This window comes from Condylostylus longicornis, unplaced genomic scaffold, assembly GCF_029603195.1.
Source record: "Condylostylus longicornis isolate FDR11 unplaced genomic scaffold, ASM2960319v2 ptg000002l, whole genome shotgun sequence".
Lineage (NCBI taxonomy): Eukaryota > Metazoa > Arthropoda > Insecta > Diptera > Dolichopodidae > Condylostylus > Condylostylus longicornis.
This window is the reverse complement of record NW_026577971.1, coordinates 1,200,629-1,223,448: the sequence shown is the minus strand read 5'-3', so window position 1 is coordinate 1,223,448 and position 22,820 is coordinate 1,200,629. Positions and strand designations below refer to the sequence as shown.

At 23.4% G+C, this 22,820-nt stretch overlaps 5 protein-coding genes across 7 annotated transcripts in view; 1 reads left to right on the top strand and 4 right to left on the bottom strand.

Annotated features, from left to right (window-relative positions):
• The window catches only part of LOC129605641 (ATP-binding cassette sub-family G member 1), a 46,912-nt gene extending 46,771 nt beyond the window's left edge, over window positions 1–141 (bottom strand). Inside the window, exon 1 of the mRNA XM_055515543.1 lies at window positions 123–141. The gene's annotated coding sequence lies outside the window, so the exon portion shown is untranslated. The remainder of the gene's footprint in view (window positions 1–122) is intronic.
• Window positions 142–2,598: 2,457 nt separating this feature from the next.
• On the bottom strand, window positions 2,599–3,573 carry LOC129605674 (actin-related protein 2/3 complex subunit 5-C). Of its 2 annotated transcripts, XM_055515582.1 has the most exons (3): window positions 3,373–3,573; window positions 3,050–3,300; window positions 2,599–2,986 (listed from the first exon to the last, which is right to left on the bottom strand). In XM_055515582.1, exons 2-3 carry the CDS (start codon window positions 3,260–3,262, stop codon window positions 2,744–2,746), a joined length of 456 nt encoding a protein of 151 aa, XP_055371557.1. In that variant the 5' UTR covers window positions 3,263–3,300; window positions 3,373–3,573; the 3' UTR covers window positions 2,599–2,743. The 2 variants fall into 2 exon arrangements, with proteins under 2 accessions (XP_055371557.1, XP_055371548.1); XM_055515573.1 differs by having other exon boundaries at window positions 3,050–3,572.
• A 591-nt stretch (window positions 3,574–4,164) lies between these two features.
• On the top strand, window positions 4,165–7,031 carry LOC129605620 (protein hook). The gene is made up of 10 exons (XM_055515495.1): window positions 4,165–4,301; window positions 4,551–4,702; window positions 4,762–5,183; window positions 5,238–5,519; window positions 5,592–5,843; window positions 5,895–6,078; window positions 6,142–6,260; window positions 6,343–6,616; window positions 6,679–6,766; window positions 6,816–7,031. The coding sequence occupies exons 2-10, from the start codon at window positions 4,552–4,554 to the stop codon at window positions 6,934–6,936; spliced, it is 1,893 nt and encodes a 630-aa protein (XP_055371470.1). The 5' UTR covers window positions 4,165–4,301; window position 4,551; the 3' UTR covers window positions 6,937–7,031.
• Window positions 7,032–7,148: 117 nt separating this feature from the next.
• Window positions 7,149–8,145, bottom strand: LOC129605704 (COP9 signalosome complex subunit 8). The gene is made up of 4 exons (XM_055515623.1): window positions 8,009–8,145; window positions 7,733–7,797; window positions 7,480–7,658; window positions 7,149–7,427 (listed from the first exon to the last, which is right to left on the bottom strand). Exons 1-4 carry the CDS (start codon window positions 8,057–8,059, stop codon window positions 7,171–7,173), a joined length of 552 nt encoding a protein of 183 aa, XP_055371598.1. The 5' UTR covers window positions 8,060–8,145; the 3' UTR covers window positions 7,149–7,170.
• Window positions 8,146–17,543: 9,398 nt separating this feature from the next.
• On the bottom strand, window positions 17,544–22,806 carry LOC129605719 (V-type proton ATPase subunit H). Of its 2 annotated transcripts, XM_055515626.1 has the most exons (9): window positions 22,765–22,806; window positions 22,605–22,704; window positions 22,010–22,491; window positions 19,931–20,185; window positions 19,320–19,454; window positions 19,136–19,261; window positions 18,640–19,076; window positions 18,443–18,556; window positions 17,544–18,185 (listed from the first exon to the last, which is right to left on the bottom strand). In XM_055515626.1, the coding sequence occupies exons 2-9, from the start codon at window positions 22,657–22,659 to the stop codon at window positions 18,113–18,115; spliced, it is 1,677 nt and encodes a 558-aa protein (XP_055371601.1). In that variant the 5' UTR covers window positions 22,660–22,704; window positions 22,765–22,806; the 3' UTR covers window positions 17,544–18,112. The 2 variants fall into 2 exon arrangements, with proteins under 2 accessions (XP_055371601.1, XP_055371610.1); XM_055515635.1 differs by lacking the exons at window positions 19,931–20,185; window positions 22,765–22,806 and having other exon boundaries at window positions 17,562–18,185; window positions 22,605–22,758.
• Between the last annotated feature and the right edge of the window lie 14 nt (window positions 22,807–22,820).

The window sequence follows — 22,820 nt, the reverse complement described above, 5'->3', positions numbered from 1 at the left end:
TTATATACGTAGTAAGTTTTTTGTATTTAAAAAATCATAAAAGAAATTCCAACACTTCTGCAAAATTTGTATTATTTGTTATTTTATTTTATAGAAGAAAGAAAAAGGTGATCATCACATACCATTGATAATATAATTAAAGTTAAATTTCTGTTTTCAAAACATATAAAATTTTGTATACAATTGCGTATGTAGATTTTCACTTCAAAATTAAATTAATAACTTTAATATCATTTAACTTTAAAAAAAAAAGAAACAAGTTTTTCTACATTATGTTACATATTTTTATTGGAAAACCTGTGATTCGTGTTATACTCTCACATTTCAATCTCTAACTAAAAGCAATAACAACTGATAATATTCTTTTATGTATTCTTTTTGCGTTCTAAGTGGTTTAAGATATAAAAGAATATTAACTATAAGAAAAACAAAACCCGTTTATTTTTTTAACCTTTAGAAGCTTTCTTATTTTTTTTTATTTATATGTATGTACATATATGAATATGCTTTGTAATCAAAAAAACTTGACCATTTTTTGTACCATATGCAATTATATTCTGTCAAATACAAAACAGGATTCAATTTATCTTTTTAAAAATACATGCTAATATTATACAGGCATGTATTATAATTATATACCGAGTAAATATTTTATTACCTTCTAAATATAGTTATCAAATTAGCTTTTACAAAAAATTGATTTATGGTATAAAATTTTTGGTTTAAATTACTTTAGTAAGAATAAAAGAAGGTTCCTATAATATGGAATCCTATAAAAGAAGAATAGAAACGTAGCGAAGACCAGTAAAGGAAGAAATAGAGAGAACAGTAATGCATAGCCTCAAATAAAGTTGCTGGCACACAATAAAATTTGATGAAGCTTTTTAAAAAAGGAAGAAAAAAGTATATGCTATTAAGTATTAAATAGGGAATTATTCTAACCTATGAAGGTTATGTAACACCTTTAATAACACTAAATCAATATTTTATTGTATAAATGAGGACAGTAATTGTTTATCAAACAGTTGGGTTCTCTTAAACACAACTCTGTTTTCTTTTTAAACTTTAACTAAAAATTTCTATATAATGCTATATATTATAGACAACCACAATGAGATACTCAATGAGTTGAGATATGTATGTATATGTTATATACTCGTATCTTATATTTATGAATATATTATTTAAAATAATTTACATAAAAATTCAAATATTACGGTACTTTTTTACCATATAAAATGAAAAAAATTGGAAAATTAAAATATGAGATATGTGCATAATTATAAATTTTCACGTTCATTTCAAATTAATTTTTGCATAATAAATACTCATCTTTTAATGTAACAAATTTTTATAATTAATTAAATTTTGAAATATTTCTTATTTATAAATAAATTTTTAAGAAAATGCTGCACTAATATACAGTTTGAAAAATTTTTGGAAGATTATATTATTAAAGAATTATTTTGAGCTATTTCTAATTATGTGCACATAAAGATTACGGACATGTATGCATGCACGTATGTATTTGAGTACTCATGTATCTCATTTATACAATATTTTTGAAAAATCCAAAAAATGTGATAAATAATTTGTTTTTTTGTAATGTAAGTAATCACGTTAATGACAACGTGAATTAATGAAAATGAATATTACACATGAAAAATATATTTTAATTTTTATGAATAGATAAATGCACATAATTACTCAATTATAATTATAAGTATGCGCACATACTAGAGTGATTATTTTATTACTTACTTATTACAACATACATATAAGAGTCGCAACTATAACTGAAATACAAATATTTTATAAAAATTTTAGTACATTTTTTAAGCAAAATTTATAATTAATAAGGAAGTATTTAGAAAAACAAATTGTGACATTATTTAAATATTTATGATGTATTTAGAAAGTTCTTATTAGAAAATTCTTAAATTATAGTATACGCATATGTATGTAAGAGTACTCGTATGTAAATATGTACACACTTTAAAATTATGTGACTGGTCACACAAATATTTTACCTCGTTTAGAATTCAATAAAGTAGCCTATTTTTTTACCTTATCACAAAATAAAAAATAGTTTATTTCATTAGTATACATATAAAAAATCTAATTCTCTGATAAAGTATATTTTTGTCTTGATATCTAGTAATTCATCATAAATTAAGTTTACTAAGGTACTAAAAATGTTACTGCTTAAATAAAATTTTGAATAAAAAAATTATTCCGGTTATTAGAGAATTGTGCATGTAATCAATTGATCCAAATTTTACTATTATCAAACAATTTATGATACTTTGAATTTCAAGATTTCCGGCAGAAATACTAATATATGCGTATGTATGTGAAGAACAAGAAAAAAATAAATCGGTTTTCTACATGAAGATTGTTTAAAATTACATACTGTCTTTGCGAAAACTAAATTTAAAAAAATAAGGTTTAGTATGGATTCTCTACATCCATATACATTTATAAAAATATTTCATTACACGTACGTATTAAGGTTAATTTAAAAACAAAATCTTACATGTGTATTTCTAATAGTATCTCGTATGTAAATTTTTAAGTGGAAAAAAAATTATAGTTAGTTCTTTATTTTATGTAAGTATATTGTAATTACAAATTAGTACATACTATCGAAAAACAGATAATGTTAAAAACAAGTTTACATTGATAAATGCAAATAAAATCTGAAATGTTTTATATCCTTTATATCCTAAAATTAATATTATTTTCATGCTCTATTGGTATCAGTCAAAACTCGTACTATTGAGCCAACGCCACTTTTTGCAAATGTTTTTTCATGCCATTGCAATAAATGACCGCTTGACCCTTCCGAAGGTTTTTCAAATCCTCGATAAATATACTTCATTAATACATCCAACAAATTATGTTGCTCTAAAGTATTGATAGCGGAATCCATTTGAGAATACTTTATAGAAAGCAAGACTTTTAAAGCGATATTTAAAGCATGATCCTGAAAAAAATAAGACATTTTATCATTCACATTTTTTTTTTACTGAAATGTATAATTATGTACTTTGATTTGCTGGTTCTTACAATCCAAAGGTGCATTTTGTAACACGTTTAGTAAAGCCTCATTATATTTTCCTACGCTAAGTAACCCGGATATTTCATTTTCATCGGGACCTTTTTTACCAGAATCTGACTCATCCTCTAATATAAAATTATCTTCGTTATATTGATCAACATCAATTTTTCTAAATGTTGAACTAGAAGTATTTTTGGCCATTGTATTGATTTTATTTTTGGAATACTATTATTTATTTTCTACACAAAAATATTTATTTAGCGTTTTATAATATGATCAAATACTAATTGTATCTTTAGTAAATGCCCTACCCACTTAATGTTATCAATTAGAAAAATGAGCTTTGTAACTTAATTTTATGATAGCGCTGAAAAATTTTTCAATTGAATATTAAATACTTTTTCAGTTAATATGTATATCCTATTTAGTTGCTTAATTATCATTAATTTTATAAGTTAATTCAATTTCTTAAAATTTTTTTATAATTTGTGTAGTGTTTCAAATGTGTAGTGTAAAATAACTCAACACCAGACTAGATTTGAAAGTCAAATAGGGTGCTGCTTTAAATGTCAAACACAATTTGTTGGGAGCGTTTTTTAATTTTTTTTTTTTTTAGTATCGATAACATTTTACTTTCTACTGGATGCGAAAACATCTGAGGTATTGTGAGCGCAAATAAGTTATATCATTTTAATGGTCCTACATGTTTTTTTTATAAAAAGTGGCGGTTAAGCTGGACTTTATAATTGTGATTATGACTTTTCATCAATTTTTTAAAAATGGCATAAAAATTTAACTTTATAATTGTTCGAAACATAAAAGCCATCCGCGTTTAACTTGACATTTGATTGTGCCTTCAAAGTACCATTTTACTCATTAACTAAAAGACCAAAAATTTAACTGATGATTACTTTCCGCAAAAATACCACTTAATCATATTTGTGATATAATGAAGTCTAAGCCATTAAAAGGAAACAGTCGTTTTATAGAGTCTGATTAATTCCTTTAGTATTCGAAATTTTAGTTCTCTTGTCATTTAAATGTCAAATTTGACATTTTCAGAACTATTTCACTCCGACTATAATTCATTTCATTCATAAAGATAATAAATAAATACGACAAAGCTTAAAATTTACCTTTACAAAAAGTTACCAACTGTTTCAAATAATTAAAAAAAAATAATTAATTAATAAATAATTAAATTTTTATTAATAATAAAAGAATAAGGTTTTAAAAAAAGGTTAGTGTTTGTAAAAATAATTTATTTTTATTATTTTTTTACCTTGATTTATTAGAAAAATATCTAAATAATAGTTACATTGTATACATCATGCATTGAAGTGAAAGATTAGATGACGAGTGAAAGTTGAGGAATGAAGAATTCATAGAAATTCATTGAATATGATATAATATATAAACTAATGTCATTAAATACATAAATTATACAAAATACAAATACATAAAATAAACTTACAAATGTCTTTTCCAGAATGGAAGACGAAATTAAGCGTATGTGTAAGAGCTTGGTGGAATGGTTCAAAGTTTTAAATATACCAGCTCCCCATTCCACTGTAGAAGAGTTAAGTGATGGTGTTGCTTTTGCTCAAGTTTTGAATCAGATTGCACGAGAAACTTTTACAGGTAATATACACTTAAGTAAAAAAATACGTATTTATAAATTTCATTGGCATTTTTTTAAGACTCATGGCTATCAAAAATGGTAACTGGATCTAATTGGAGATTAAAAATGAGCAATTTAAAAAAAGTTATTGAAGGACTTTACGATTATTATTCTGAAATTTTAAACTTAAATTTAAACAATTTTTCAAAACCTGATGCAATGAAAATTGCGGAAAAATGTGACATCATTGAAACTGGAAGATTATTGCAACTAATATTGGGTTGTGCTGTTAATTGTTCCGAAAGGCAAACTTATATTACACAAATAATGGAATTAGAAGAATCCCTGCAGCAAACAATAATGAAAGCTCTACAAGACTTAGAATCAATTTGGGAAGGATCGTCGGATATATCGCTTATTGGAAATTTTGAAACAAGTGATGTGAAAATAATTCAAGAAAGGGACTTGTATGCACAAAAGTGTTATGAAATGGAAAAACAAGTATGAGATTAATAATAAATTATGTTTTTATTATTAATTTTATGTTATTTTAAGATTCAAAGACTTCTAGATGAAAAACTCAATATGCAAAACGAAATAACTAGATTACAAACTGAAATTGAAAAAGTAGAGAATTCAACTGTAATAGGTCCTGAAGGAGATTCAATTGGAGTAATTCGCGAAGGCTCTGACCGTTTTAATGAGCTAAGAAAAAATGTTGAAAAATTGAAAGAAGAACTTTTACAGTCAGAAACAGTCAGAGAAGATATAAAAATTAAATCAAAACAACAAGAACAAGAAATTAAAACTCTTAAACAAAAACTTGAAGATGCAATTGTTTGTATAAAGTTTTAAATTATGTGTAATATTTTAGTATAAATTTACTTAAGTATACGTAATTATTTACAGCATAATAATACAGAACTTTCGCGAATCAAAGATGAATTGGACATCCTGCGGGAAACTAATGAAAAACTCAAAGAGTGCGAAATTCAAAATACAATCTACAAAAAAAAACTTGAAGATCATAATGATCTGAAAAAACAAGTGAAACTTCTGGAAGAGAGAAATGCTGAATATGTCCAACAAATTGCACAGTGTGAGGAAGATTCAAAAAAACTAATAAGTATGAAAGCTCAAATTGAACTATATAAGAAGGAGGTAAGAAAAAATAACTATCATGGCTTGAAAATATTTATTAAAATTTTGTAGATTCAAGAACTTCACGCAAAAATTGATGCTGAAATGAGTAAAAATGTTCAATTAGAATTTGGAAACAAAAACTTAGAAACCTCTATAGCTGCACTTCAAAGAGCTAACGAAACTCTAACAGCTGAAAGAGATACTTTAAGAGAAAGTATTGACGAATTGAGGCTTAATGGCACCCCAGCTTTTGGTAATAATTTTGAAAAGAATAATAGAAATTAAATAAGTAGTTTATCATTATGTTAACTTGCAGTATCTGGGAACAGTGTATCAAAAGAAATAAAAAATTCAGAATTAAAACAAAAAATTGAATCACTAGAAGCTGAAAATAAAGCTTTACGTGAAGGCCAGGGAGGACAAACAGCATTAGCTGTACGTAAACTTATTCCTTTAAGTTTTCAAAAATTTATTCAATATGTTCAATATTTTTTTATATCTTCAAACTTATTTTTAGCAACTTTTCGATGACGCTAATAAAAGAAACGACAATCTTAGAGAACAGTTAAAAAACGCTAACGAACGAATTTTAATTCTTACTCAGAGTGATAAACAAAAAGATAAAGTTCGAACACCTGACGACAATTTGAATCTTCAGGCTGAAATTAATCAATTAAAACAAGTAGTTTTAACTAAAGATCAAGAAATTTTAGCTTATGAGACACGATATCGTAAGTGTGTAGAAAAAGCCAAAGAAATTATTAAAAACATTGACCCACACATTTCTAATGGTAAGGTGGTACATATTTCTGTTCAATTTATTTTCTTACTTCAAATATAATTATACTTCTAGCCCTAGAAACAAACTTTGAAAAGCCGGATGAGGAAAAACCGCGGATGAGCGAAATGGAAGAAAAATTGATTGCTTCAGCATTCTACAGGTTTGTTAGACATAATTAAATTGTGTTTTTTTAAAGATGTTTGTTTTAGGTTCGGTGTTAACGCACAAGCAGAAGCTTTGGAAGCTAAATTAGCGAAGCTAATGGGACAAGGTTATAGTTTTTTAGCCAGACATAGGCAACTCACACCAAGAAAATCAAATCAAATTTAGTTTTTTTGTTTTGTATATAGTATATTCAGTATGTACCTAGATATCTTATAAAACATTTTAATAGATAAATTTGCAATTTTCAATTTCCATTAGTTAAGAAAGGTGTGTGCTGTTTATTATTTCAGTTCTTATGTTTGAAAACTGGATAAAATAACCAATCATTTACAACTCACCTTTTTTGAATTTAATAATTTAAAACAAAATTTGTTTTTGTATTTACATTTATTATTAACTTTAGTTTTCAAGGAAGGATACAAAATCAGTTAACGTAAAAAGCTGGTTTTCTGAGGATGCACTAGGTATCGTCTCAGGGACAGGTCTTTTTGGATAAATCAGATGAACATTCTGCTTTTTTTCAATATTCCAATTTAATTTGTTGCATTGATCTTCTAACTCTACTGGTGAAAGCCAAGTCATTTGGCATAAATTGTTTTCAAAAATTGTTGTATATGCATTTCCGATAACATTTAGTGTTGTTTGTTTAATCTTTACTGTAATATAAAAAAAACTATATTTTAGGTTTTTTTTTAAACGCGTCAATACCTTCCAATTCCGATATCATTGGCTTTAGTTCATTTGGCCATTCCCAAGATGTTATTAATTTTAGCACCAAATCTGTTTGGCAATTCCACATCGCAAGATAAATCTTATGAAGACGCTCCAAATTCTTGTCACCTTTACAGTTATTTGGTATTCTTTTCCACAAAAACTTAGAGCTCGACCTGTAATTTTTTTTTTGATAGATGGTACATTTATACATTCATACTTGTACTCAAAAATGTCACAAATAACTTACAAATCATCATTTAATAAATAAAAGGAAAATAACTGTCCGTATCCATCAGCGGTAAGGGTCCCATTCTACAAATAAAAATATTTTGTTTTAATTTTTTCATACATATTTTGTTTTTGTTATAAAAAAAAACTATCTCCTTTGTCATTAATTATAAATAATCAGTATAAGACTTGACATCAAAAGCAATATTGTTTAAGACTTCCATAATTCTTTTTGCTTCGCTATTTTCTTTTGATTTTTGTTTAAATAAATCAATTCAATTTGTAGTTATCTAACCTCCAATTCATCATCTTCAAGCTTGTGAATATTTTCTAAAAATTTTTGCATTTTATCACTATTGTTTTTCAAATCACAAAAGTGATTTTGTCTAATTTATCAAAAAAGAATTTCTTTACTAGCAGCTTGACATTATACTTTCAATGTGACAGCTTATAATTTGACTTAAACTGTTTAATGCGCATCAGCTATTACAATTAGATGTAATAGATGATATGCATTAAAGAGCGTATGTTTATAAATTGAACACAGATTATTTGCGTTCCATGAACGTGTTCAAACTACTTAAGGGTAGTTAAAATTGAGCACAACTACACCAAATCGAACAAATGCGTAGGTGATTTTTCTGCACAAATGTCCGTGACATTTTTTTTAAAACTTGAAATGCCTTTTTTTGTTAAATAGACATTTGAACAATAAAAAAAAGCTTTGTATATTAAAAAAAATGGTAGCACCATAAAGGTTAGGTATATACTAAAAAAGATATAGTTTGAGAACGCATATATTATGTCTGTCTGGGATAAGAAAGTTTTTGAAAACTTTATAAAACTTGAAAAACTTTATGAAAATGTAGGCAAAGCGTCTGATATAATATCTTTTGAGTAAAAATGGGAAAATGATGACGTCATCGTTTTTTCAATGTTTCAATTTTTTTCAAGTTGTGTAAAGTTTTGTAAAATTTAGTGTTTTAAAAGCTTCTAAAATCATAAAAATGTAAAAAATTTATAAATGTTTTTGAATTTGAAGTTTATTATCAATTTGAAAAGTTTTTTCAACTTTTCCGACTAGTTTACTTTTTTAAATGAGAATATTTTTTCTTTTTGTGAGAAATTACATCACTGTTTTCTCTTTTTTAAGTTTTTTCAACTTTTATAGCAGACAAACCTATTGAGTCTGAGATATTTTTTTTATCACCAAATCCACTTCAATCTTTAAATTGTAGTATCAATTCCATTTTCCAATTTTAATGAGGGGGAAAGGGAAAAATGAGAAAAATGGAAATTCGTGTAAAAGATGCAATTTTTAGTAATTTTTTTGTATCCAAATGTGAATGAGGGCGTGAGTTTTAGAAACTCTTGGAAAGGTGGTATATTTAATGTACAAATGTGATTTTATTTTTGAAAGAGGCCGTGGACCTTTTTATATAAAAATTTATATGAATAAAGATAACATCTCTAAATTTTAACTTCATTTACATTACACCCACATATGTAATATGATTATATGAATAATTAGTATATGTACATATGTATACCAATTGTGATTCATATTCATATTATTGAAATTTTAGAAAAAAAAATAAAATTAGCGAATTTTGTGATCACTATTAGTATATATTTTTACAGTTCGATTTATTGACATTATCTTCCAAACTCGTAGATCTTCAAGAACTATTCTCTTGGATTTACTCGTAAAATTTATAATAAACATACAAAAAATTTGGCAATTCTTGATTAAAATTTAAATTTAATTTTAAATAAAAAAAACTACATATATACTGAAATGATTTGAATTCAAAATGTTAAAATTAAAAAAAAAATTATTAAAAAAATATTGATATTTTATCGTAACAGTTTGTCATATTATAGACACGAATCATTTATTTGAATTGGTTTTTGTTTGCAATAATAACATTGAACATTTTACGATAATAATTATCACTATCATTTAGTTAGTGATTTGATATTCAGAACAAATCCCAATATAATAGTAATATATAAAGAAAATAGCCACAGTTCTGTTAGCAATACTCAAAACTCACATAAATATATGTATGTATCATAAATGCCTACTATAGTTATACGAAAAGTTTCTAGACATTTACATATATAAAACTTATGTATATACATACTTATTTAATAAAAAATTAAATAAGTAGATAATTATTAAAATTACTTTTAATTATTATCTACAAACGTGGACTAAATATTGGCAACAAAAAAAATTGAACTACAAAATAAAAGAAAAAAATTATTGTATAAGGATCATTAAAATACCAAATTGTATTTTTTATATAACATGTATTTATTACATACATAAGTATAAGTGGTATAATTAAAGAAAAATTTAAAAATTTTCTCTTAAATTTTATTTAAAATAATAAACTAACTCAGTTTAAATATTGTATAATTTAACGTTAATTTTTGATAACGTATAGATTTAACATATATGGCCAAGTTCTTGTTTACGGGAGAGATATGATTGATATCTACTTGCTGTAGAGTACACTGGTTGTATATATAGCGTTTTATAACAGTGATGAGTTTATATGATGAGTATATCATTTTTTTATTTATTTATTATAATTGTTATTTTTTTCGATACAAATTTATTTGAATACCTCTACTGATATTATACGTTTTTCTCCCTTCTAAATTTTAGTCCTACATGTATACACATACTCATATATATTATACAGATATATATATATATATAATATTTTAAAAATATATATAATTTAATATATTATCGCAAGTGTTATACACTTGTTCTTTATTATGTTTTAAATATATTATGTGTATATATAATGTATGTAAATATACTTTTTTTTTTTTTGTTACTTGTAAATGTGAAAATGTGAAATTTTAAATAATAAAAAAAAATAAAAAACCAAGCCCGCCATATAAATGTGGTATAAATTTTTATTATTATCTTCATTTTTTTTTTTAAACGAACTAGGTATTGTACACATCATACTATTTTTTTTTTTTTTCAAAAAAAAGGTCTAATTAGTATGCAATTCAAGACTTCATTCCACTACTACCTAATATATTATTTCCTTTCGAATTTGTTTTATTTTACTTATATTTTTTTTTTAACTTAAATTATTTGCTACTAATTTTGTACATATGTATGTACATAGTTACATAGGTGTATGTAATATTATAATGGTATTTTAGTACTTTTTTGTTATTGCTTTTCGTTTTTATAAATATAATCTTTTTGAAAAAAAAAAATATTATTATGTATTTGGATATATGAAGATTCTAATAAGATTGTGCGATCGAAGTCTCGTCTTTAAACCAAAAAAAAAAAAGCATAAACAGAAATGACGAGAAACCACAACGACATAATAATGTTAAAAATAAAATTGAATTTTAGTTTCAGTCAATTATTAGAGCTTCAAACTTCAGCTTTTGAGTTGTTTGGTTTGATGTCCAGAAGAAAATTTTGAGGAATTTTTTTTTTTCTGAATTTTTTGTTTTGTATTTCCAAAACTCTTAAAGTGTTAATTAAACTGTTTAAATATTAAACATTTTTTTTTTTGCTCTCACATTAATAAATAAATTTAATAAAATTGTGGTCGTAAATAGTAGAACACTTATTTTCCTTATTATTATCATGTGGACCCTTGTTAACATACATAATATTATGAGAGAATTCTAGTTAAAAATGTGCTAATTTTCTTGTTTTCACTAAAACTGAAAAAAAGAAAAGAAAAGATAAATGAAAAAAAAAAAAGCAGTTGAAATTTTTTTGATTTTTAGTAGATTTTTGTTGAACACTAACTAAGCAAATAATTATTTTTTTTTATTTCATACGTCTATGTAAAAGTAAATATAAAATTCAATAATCGCATACATATAAAATACAATATAACATTATTTTTTTTTTTCGTAAATTTATAGTTAAATAGTTTTAATTATCAATCAAAAAAATTTATATATAATTTGCTAATAAATACTATGAAAATTCTGGCAAGATGTCGGCATAGCTGAAATTTTTTTCAAAAAAAAATTAATTTTTGCAATCGGCTATGCCACATCAAGTCACGATATTTCATAGTTTAAACCAACATTATTTATACATATATGGAGAAACAAAAAAAAATTTCGCAAAAAATATTATAAGTGTTTTTTTTTTTTATATGTATATAAAATAAAATAAAATTATTAAATAAAAATTTATTGAATAAAAATATAGAAAAATTTTGTATCAAATATTAATTATAATTTATAATTAATAATTTTAATTAATAATATTGTATTTAATAATTTTAGTATATTACGGTGATATCGCAAATTTATTATAGCAATACGGTATTAATACGCAATTCAATTGTAGTTGCTTAAATGCGTGTAGTAGAGGAACTACAATTGAAAAATATAATATTAAAAAATGTTGTTGCAATTTTTGTAGTAGAAATTATAATACTACATTAATTACAATGCAATTTTGAAGTTCAATTATAATTGTATTAATAATTTATTGTATGTATATACATATATACTGATACATACATGCAAAAATTTTATGATTAAATTAATATTCTATAAAGCAAACTTGTATAATATAGAAAAGGTATAATATACTCGTATATAGGAACAAACGTACAAGAATACTAAAATGAAATTCAAATTTGAAATAAGAATTTATTGTTGCTTTATATAAATTGTTCTTTTGTTTTTATTAAAAATATAAAATTAACTTTTTTTTTTATTAATTAAAACAATATTTTTTAATATTTTTTTTCTCTACATACAATTAAGTATGTATAAAGAAAATAAACAAAAATTAAAAATTTTCTAATAAATTTTTAAGAAAAAATAATTTTTAATTTTTTAACCTTCAAATAAACTTAATTCGGAATTGATGTATGTACATATTTTTTAGATTTCGTAACATTTTCTGAAAAAAATCTCTTCTGTAAACTATATTATCAGAAATATTTATAGTTAATATAGATTTAAGGCGGCAGTGGTCTAAAATTTCAATGCAATCTTCGGATTTTTGCATATAGAGTAAATAATAATATATTAAGTAGGTTCAATAGTAATAATTCAATATAATTATGTATATATCTAGATATTTTTAAAATACATACTTACATACATAATATTATATTAATAAATCACAAATTGAACACTGGGGTTTTCTAAAATTATTTTTAAAAAACGTGTATAGATAGTTGATATTTTTCATAAGAATAGATATACTATATGTATATGTATGTGTTCACGTAAATAAAATGATGATTTTCGAAAAATTATAAATGAAAAGATAAGTAGAGTAGGCCTTTTCATAAACGTAGTATATCGCGATATATAACGAAAACTGCGCTACATTCAACGTTAATAAACAAAAATGTTGCTAATACTGTTCTTATAAACATTATTGCAATATAGCAATAATTAGTTATATGAGAAGCGCAGTTAAATTATATGAACCAATTTGATTTTATAGAATAGTTCTGAATATATACTGCATATTCAGTACGTTATCAAAACCTCTAGAACATACATAATATATTCATTATTTAAACAAGTTATACATGTAAAATCACCCAAACAAAATTGATTATATTTTAATTTAAAAATTTTATCTTATTATAAATTATTGTTTGTAAATATACAAACATAATATTAATATAAATTGTATAAACTTAAATTAAATTTAAATAGATTTGTGTACCAACATAGAAATTCAAAATTAATATTTCTATTTTATTAAGAATGTTATTGAACGTATTCATCAATAACATTCTTAATACAATTCAAATACATAAAAGATATTCATATACATATTTTTTATTGTTATACATATACGAAGTGTATATATTAATACAAATATATATGAATGATAATTTATGCTAATTAACAAAGTGTTATCAAATTAGATCATAGTTTTTAAATTAAATATTTTTATCATAAAAATTTTATTAATTAATTAAATAAAAATAGCATTTTTATTTGAATTAAAATAGCTAGCAAATAATATTATGTTTTCTTTTCTTAATATAACAATTTATACATTAATAATTATATAATTATTATTCCTATTAATACATGATTAATATAGGAATATTAATTATATAAATTAATAATAAATTTTCAATAAAGCTATTGAAAAATAGATTTTTTATAAGTAAATAATTTACGTTCTTTTTATTCACAAATTATGTAAATACGGAAAAAATAAGTTTTGCCGCACACAAAAAGCCAACGAATGTCGCTCATCTAAACAAAAAAAAAGAAAAATTTAAGTGAAATAAACATTAATTCTAAAATATGTATATAACGTATATATGTATGTAGTTTGAAATCTTTTCATATCCTTTTTGACCAAAATTTAATTTTATTATTACCTAATCATATAAATAAGTTTCTATACAGTAACACATAATATGTGTGTTTGTAATGAAATAATTGTACCGTTAAGTACCGTTAGACCATGTATCGTTAAGTAGCTACCATTAAAAGCCTGATCATTTATCTCACTTTTTATTCGTTTTCAAGTCAAAATTTTCCGTTTTTCTAAAGAATTTTTCTTTCTTCCAATAAGATTACTCATTTTTTCAATTGGATTATCTCATTTACTCTCAAATTATCGACTGAACCTCTCAATTTCAAAAACAAAAATTTGTACACATTTACAATAAAAACGAGATACGCAATTTCGAATAATTTCTACTTAATCGAAAATTACATTATAAAAATGTATGATACTCACTTTTTCAAATTAGAATTATAATTTTTTTATAACACATACATATATATGTACATAAGTCATTTTTCCAATTGGATTACTCATTTTTTCAATTTGATTACTCATTTTTTCAATTGGATTATCTCATTTTTAACCAAAATATCAATTAATATTTGATTGATCAGATTTCATAATTAATGAAATAATAATTTATTTCATAATGTGTTATATATTACTATACAATTCATATTGTGAATTGTAATTGCTGAATTGTTTGAAATTATAAGTCTTCAGTCACCTTCAAAAACAAAGTGATAGAATAGTGATTAAATTTCGTTTTTTTTTTTTTTTTGGAAAGATACCCATCCCGGTGAGTAAAATGGAAGATATCCCAATCAGGTTATTAATATACTGTTTGATATCCTGTATCATAAAATCACCCAATGCGTATTTATTAAATTTATATGAAATTAAATAATAATAAATTTAATTGAAAAAAATTTATTGAAAATAAATGCGTTTTAATTAAAAAAAATGGACACTTACTAAAATGCAGATCTAATTTCAACTTAACTTATTCAGTAATAAAATTTTAATTACGTAAATAAATCAAATTGACATTAGATTTTCATTTTTGCAATAGACGCCCATTGTAATGTCAAATTTAAAGTTTTTTGTGCCTTTGCTCATATTTGAATGAAATAATTGTAAATTTTTTTATGAATTTTTAAAAATATATGTATACATATATGTATTACCTTGACTTCCAAAATGCAGTAATTTTGTATTAATACACAATTCAGCAATTCACACTTATGAGCTGAATTGTATATTAAGACCGTATTACTGTATTTTGGAAGTTAATATTATTAAAACAAAAAATGGTTGTAAAAATAATGGTTTTTTTAAGTAATGTATTTTTACAAATTATGTTTAAACAATAATTTAAGTATTAAATTAAACTCAAAAAAATTTTTTTTTTCAGAAGAAAATCAGCTTTGATAAAGTGCGTATGTAGCGCACGAAATATATTAGCGAAAAATAAAAAGTATTTTATTCCGAATAAAAGGAAGTTTTCTTTTCACACCAATAAAAAAAAAAAAATATTAAATTAAAATTTTTTTTTGGTTTAATATTACCACAAGTATTTGTGGTAAAACTAAAAATAAGTAATGTAAATTTGAAAAAATTTTCAATATTAATATTTTAGTTTTCGATTGAGAGATCTGATAACTGCAAATTTCAAATTACTATTAATATTAATTAATTATTATTCAAAATAACTTTTCACTGTTTAGATTTTAATAATTTAAAAATGGTATAACGTCTACATGCTCTCAAACAAAGACCTGTTATTACATAGGTGCTACCTGTAAATTTTAATAAAAAAAATTAATAAAAAAAATTATAAATAATAATAATAAAAATTGAATAAATGAAATTGAATAAATTGAATATAATAATAAATTAAATAATAATAAAAATTGCAATAAAGGTACAAAAGGCAAGGTACACTTACGTATACATTCTTATATGTAAAAATTAACAAAATCACAGTTGAAATTTAGTACATACATTCAATATAAATTTACTACATATATACATATGTGTTTTTTTTTTTTTGTGTTCCAAATCAAACAGAACCTTTTTTGGTTATTAACAGTGACTGAAATTTAAGTATGTTTATAAAACATACAAATGTATATATATATATACCTATTTTTGTACACCGTATTCATATTTACATACATATTGTAATTATTTTCAAAGGTTCATTCAACTTCTTTTATTTTGGAAAAGAAATAAACTTTCAACATTACCTTAAAATATTTTTAACGCTCCCTTTTTCTTCACCATTCCAAACATTGATATTTTAAAATTTTTTTTTTTGTGTTTTTTTTAAGAATATGTGATCTATTGTAATTTCAAGAAATGATCATACTTTTGTGATTACAAAAAAATTATTTATTCAGAGAACGTTTTAAATAAGTATGTGTTTGATTTTTTTTTTTAAGTAAGGAGAAATTAATATTTTTTGACCGGATATTTTGTTTATATATAGAAAATGAAAAATATATTCTGGCAGGAAACTTCTAAAGTAAGTATTATTTTTATGGACCTATTGATGAATTAAAAATTTATTTATATAGATTATTCACTTAAAAATTATGTATATAACATTTATAACTATTAATTTAATACCAATTTAAAATAATAAAATTAATTTTATTATTTTAAATTGGTATTATAAATTTTAAAAATTTATTTCCATTTATTACTTGTACACAATTTTTTTTTTTTGAAATTTCATAATAATCTGTGGTCACAACATAGTTTATTGGAGAAAAATGATGGGTTTTAAACTCTTGCGGCCTGAATATCAGACTCAACTTATCTTCAGAAATTTTTTAAATCTTAATTCTGAAACAACTTCAAATTTTTGCAAGTAACAAAAAATCAAAATTTTATTTAACAATAATGTAATTGAAATTCGATTTACTCATGAGAAGTTTTTTTAAATTGGAATGTCTTAAATCTTATATGGAAATAATGTAAATTTAGAACAACCTATTTTCTTAGTAATTTTTAAGATATTTATTTGTAATATATATTTAATTTTTCTTTTTATATATTTAGGTAATGGATAACATACATATATGTAAACTAAAATTTATAATGTGTAATCAGAAATAAAAATTGAAAAGATTAAAAAGAAAAACAAAGTGAAGGGAGTAACAAATTATTTTTAATATCTTCTTTCGATTGACTACTTCAATTCAATTCAAGAACATATTCTAGTAGTTAAAAATAACAGCTTACTTCATCACGGTCTTCATCTCATCTTAACTTAATCGGTCTTTCTTAAAAAACTTAATAAAGCTAATCAAAAATTCAAAATTAAACATTATAGAAATAAAATTTTAAAATAAAAACACTTTTTTCAACAATTTTATTTTTTATTTAATTTATACATATTCTCTTACTTCAGTTTTCATTTAATATTATTACATATTTGTTAAAATACATATTTATAATACTTAATTATTTAAAACGATATATTATTTAATTAAAAAAAAAAAAACAAAACAAGTAAAATTGCGATGCTTTAAGCTTTTAAAAAATCTTTTTAATTGCAAATCAAATTTTAAAATTTTCCGATGAAATTTGTATATTACATTAGATATATGGTAAACTTTTATTTACATCAAAGAGATACTGACATTAGTTAACTTTTTTTCATATCTCGAATATAAAAATACTTTTTATTTTCTTTTAAACGAATAATAATAACACATAAATTATTTAAGAATTATAAACAGTTTTTAATAAGTCGTATTTAGATCTAAATTTTTCAATTTAACACATGTTACAATTTACTAGATACAAATTTAATTATTGAAATATTAAAAATAAAACTTTCTGAATAATTTCATATTTTATATTATAATTTTATGATTTATATGCTTAATTTATCTGATTTTTTGCTGATTTTGAAAATTTATTATGAACAAAATTTTGGAATGCGTGATTTTTACAAATAATACCAATTTTATTGTTACAATGTTACATTAAATCAACATGAATCATTATTTAGCCAAATATTTTTAAACTTTAAATGTAAATTTGATCAGAAAGTTTATTTTTTTTTACATCAGCCAGAGTATCTATGTCCTCAAATTAGGCTTTTCCACTAATCGGTTTTTGATTCGGTTTTTCTGAATCTTTTTCCAGTTGTTTACCGAGGTACTCCCTAGAAAGAATTGTTAATTTGTTTTTTAATTTAATTTAATTTATAAATAACAAAAAAAAACGCTTTACTTAGATTTTGATATTAATTGTTAAAACAATTAATAGAAATTATTTAATAGAAATTAGTTCAGTTTTTATATTATTCGGCTGCTTTTCCAGTAAGCAAGTCAGAATTTAATAATATCAAATCGTAGTTCGAAATAAAGTCGAATATTTGAATATGGACAAAATATTTGCATAATTTTTTGTTTAACTTACCAATTATGGACCATTAACTTTTGAACAGCTAACAAAGCTTCATAACGCACATTCGGATCTTCATGACTTAATAACTGCATTACCAATTGTTTTCCACCAAGCTGTTCGATTACACTAAACAATTTAATTAACATAAAAAAAAAATTAATATGTTAAAAATAATATAATAACAGTGACAAAACGATTTTCAGCCTTACTGCTTTCCTCTTGGATAATGTCTAACGTATTCCCCAATATCGTAACTGGCAACAGATAAAACTAGTGGATCTCTTGATGTCTCTAACAAATGAACTAAAATTCTTAATAACTCATAATTTTTCTCATTCAAACGTTGAGCATTTTCACGCCAGAATTTTGCTGATTTATGTACAGGAGACCATTCCAAACGACCACTTTTAACTTCAGTTGCATATTCATCGAATGATGATAGATCTTGAACCGAATTTTGTAATTTTTCACTCAAAAATTCAATATCAGCAATGATATCTTCGTCGTCAAAACGACGTTGTTGAAGAATCGAAATTTGTTTTAGTACTTTTGACTGTACCATTGCAATACAATGCTCTTTAGCTACTTGCGGTTCTTCTGGTTTTTCAATTAAATTGCGAAATACTGCCAAAATTATTCTTGTGACCTATATACGTATGCATCAAAAAGTAAATTATAGAATAATTTATTTTCTTAAAAAAGTACCTTTTCTTTGGCACAGTCATTTAAAATATCGGCCAATATTGGAATAACATTAAATTTATTCATCTTTTCTGCTAATAATGGATTAAATGTTAAAACCCATAAGCAGAAAACAAGCTGATACTGAACCTAAAAAGTACGTTTTAATGAATAAATGGACTTTTATTGAAATAATGCATCAGTTTACTTGGAAGTTTACTCTTGATGAAAGTATACTTATAATTGTACTTATACCATCAACGGAGACGAAAGCAAATCGATATTCGTCAACACGTAACATCATTTGAAGGCAACGACCAACTGATTGTATATATTCGTTACTCTGTATATAATATAAAAATAATAATTATATTAAAAATGTAAAATTATACAAAATTCAATGATGTTTTATTAGTTTCTAAGTGTTAAACTTTGTTAAAATTATTGATTATTTTCTTAATACGACACCGAAAAAATTTCTACATTTATAAAAATTTTAATTAAAATATTATTACTTTCACCTTGTAATTACCCTTAGATAATCTCAAATCTACTTTGCTAATCTTTACTAATTGCATTAGGAGTTGGTTAGTGTATTAAATTAGGTAATCAAAACCCTTATATATTTACGTTTATAATGATAGAAATTATTACCAAAATAGTTCAACCAATACTATTTTTGGATCGATACTATTACAGTCAAACCTATATTTTTCAATTAATAAATGATCGAACGCGATTCATCACATTTTAAAAATTTTTGTACTTAATCCATTTTAATTCCTAAATCTGAAAAAAGAAAATCACACAGCACTCTACCGGTATTACTTGAAGTTTTCCATCACCAGAAATTGTTGGTGTGCCAGGTACTGAAGTATTTCCTTCTGGAATTTCTTTATATGTTTCATGTACTGATTGATTTTGATGACCATTCCCATGATGTTGAAAGTGATATTTTGAATCGTGATGATGTCCATGGTGATGTCCATGACCATGTGAATGATGGCCATGTAAATGGACTACAGTTGTTATACGCTTAGATATTTCTGCCATTTCTTTTACATATTCAGTCGCCTTTTTTCATTTAAATATCGTGTATTTAATTTAATACAAAATTTTCCGCATGTACATATTGGAAAATACATATTGTATGTATATATGTACGTTATAAAAAAAAATTTCAAAACAACAAGTTGTTGAATTCCAATGGAAATTTTATTTAAGTATGTACATATAAAATAAAAATTATAAATTAATATAAATTCTTAAAATTCTTTTCGCAATTTGCAATGAAATCTTCATCAAAATTTGAAAATGTAAGCAAAAATGTCAAAGAAAAAAGACACTTATAGGACTTTAAAAATAATCAAAAGTACTTAAATGAAGAACAAACTCTTTATATTCTTAATTATGATTAGGATGCAGAATTGATTCACAAAACAAACTACGAATTAATTATAGTTTAAAAGTTAGAAAATGGAAATGTAAATTTAAATTTTTAATAAAAATTCCCTTTTTAACAAATTTAAATGAAATTTTAACACAAACATTATTTTAAATATGTTTAATTCTAAATTTTTCATCTCCACATTACATATGCATATGTATATATATATATAATATTACGAATTATATATATATATATTACGAATTATATATATATATGAATATATATATATTACGAATTTATTGAAGTGTTATAGAGTAAATTCATTCGTACAGAGGCATGAAATTCAAACAAAATATAAGAAATTGAATTTTTTTATAGGAACTTTTAAAATATACACGTTTATAATTATAGAAATTATTACCAAAATATTAATAGAGTTAATCGAAACAATGTGAAATTTGTGCCATTTTTTCTAAGATATTTGAATAAAATGTTGGTTTAATATTATTTAACCAATTCTTGATAAAAACAAAAGTGAAACATAAAAACTAACAAATCGATATTTAAAATATGTTCATGTATATATATATATTTATATATATACATATATATGTATGCACCTAATCCTCCATTCATTAATTTTTTAAATATGTTCATTAAAATTAGCCGCAAAAAATAATTTTATCGCTAAAAATTATTTTTGAAACTACTAAAATTTTTTTGTAATCCCTTGCATTATTCGCGAACAATCTATTTTTATAGGTAGAATTTTCGTACAATCATTTTTGCGAATTTTATTCTAAAGATTTTTTCAAATGAATAATTCTTCCATTTTTTGTACCGTTTATCGCGTTTAAAATATTTAACCCAAAAAACTACAATTTTTAACGTAAAACATATAATTTCTATTAGTCTGAAACATAACTCTAAATTCATATAATTCATTGCGAGTCGATTTAATAAAATTAGTAGAAAATAGAAAGAACCATATGAACATAATTTGGAGTTAAAGAAAAATTAATACCAGTCAAAAGTCACAATTTCTAAAAAAATCTGGTATATAATAAAATTAAAAAAGTTATTTTCCAAAAATACGTATGTTTCTACTATGAAGGTAAATGTATATTAATTAACTTGTACTTAAATACAAACACAAACTGGTTACAATATTTAATTTCATTAAATTAGTAAGTTGACGCGTTCTGTACTGTTATATTATGAATATATATAGTAATATTATGTGATTTCTAAACTTAGTCCCAGCATATTTTTTGTTAGTAATTAATTTTTATTATTAAAACCAATATTAAGCTTATTAGTATTAATAAATTGATCATTTTTTTTAATTAAATGTTGATAATCAATATGAGTAGCGTGCAATTATATTGTTTCCAATTATATATGCATTCATTCAATTAGTTTTAGATTCAATTATATCCAAATTGTTTAAAAATTGAATTATATTTATGATTTTTGAAATAAAATAATTTATACATATATGAACTTACATGTTCAACGAGCTGATCTTTTAGAAATTGCAAATAGAAATTCAAATCAGATTTCGGCATCATAACTTTTCCCCAACAGGCTAATTTTGCTATAATTCTGGACGACATGTTAACAATGAAAGGATCTTGGCGATTTAATAAATTCAAAAATGCACCCCATACTTCTTGTTTACGTTTAGCTGAATAATCATGAAAGATATTTACTCTTGTGCGATCTTCTTGCAAAATGTCATCAATCATGACCAATAAGTATTGAATGGTTTGGTCTTTTGTAATATGAGATATCATATTCAATAATGTTTTGGCTGTTTGACTAGGTTGTTTTTGCAAATAATCAGCACGTTCTGGCCCATCTAATGAGGTAACACATTGGAATTCATCATTAGAAATAATTTTTGATTGAGCATAAGTTTGCCAATTTGGTTTATTTTGACGAACATCCCCTGCCTGTTGTTGCAACACACTAGTTGCAGCAATCATATCTTAAAAATAAAATTGGATAGCAATTGTAGTTTAAATTTAATAAAATCTTTAAAATTCTGATCTTATGATTAAGTTTTGTACCTACTTAATATTTATAAAACAATAAACTTACCAATGTTTTCTTCAGGAAGCTGAGGAATCATATTTTTTACATTTGCAGCAGACATAATTTTTGTTTAATAGCTCCAGATGTTGAAATAATTTTAATAAAACTTAAATCGAATAATGTTAAAATTACAATTTTTCTACGACGAAAATCAATTTTTGCTCACCTGACAGCTGGTCTTGTGACTTCGCTCTCATAAAAAGTCAATTTTGACAAACACCC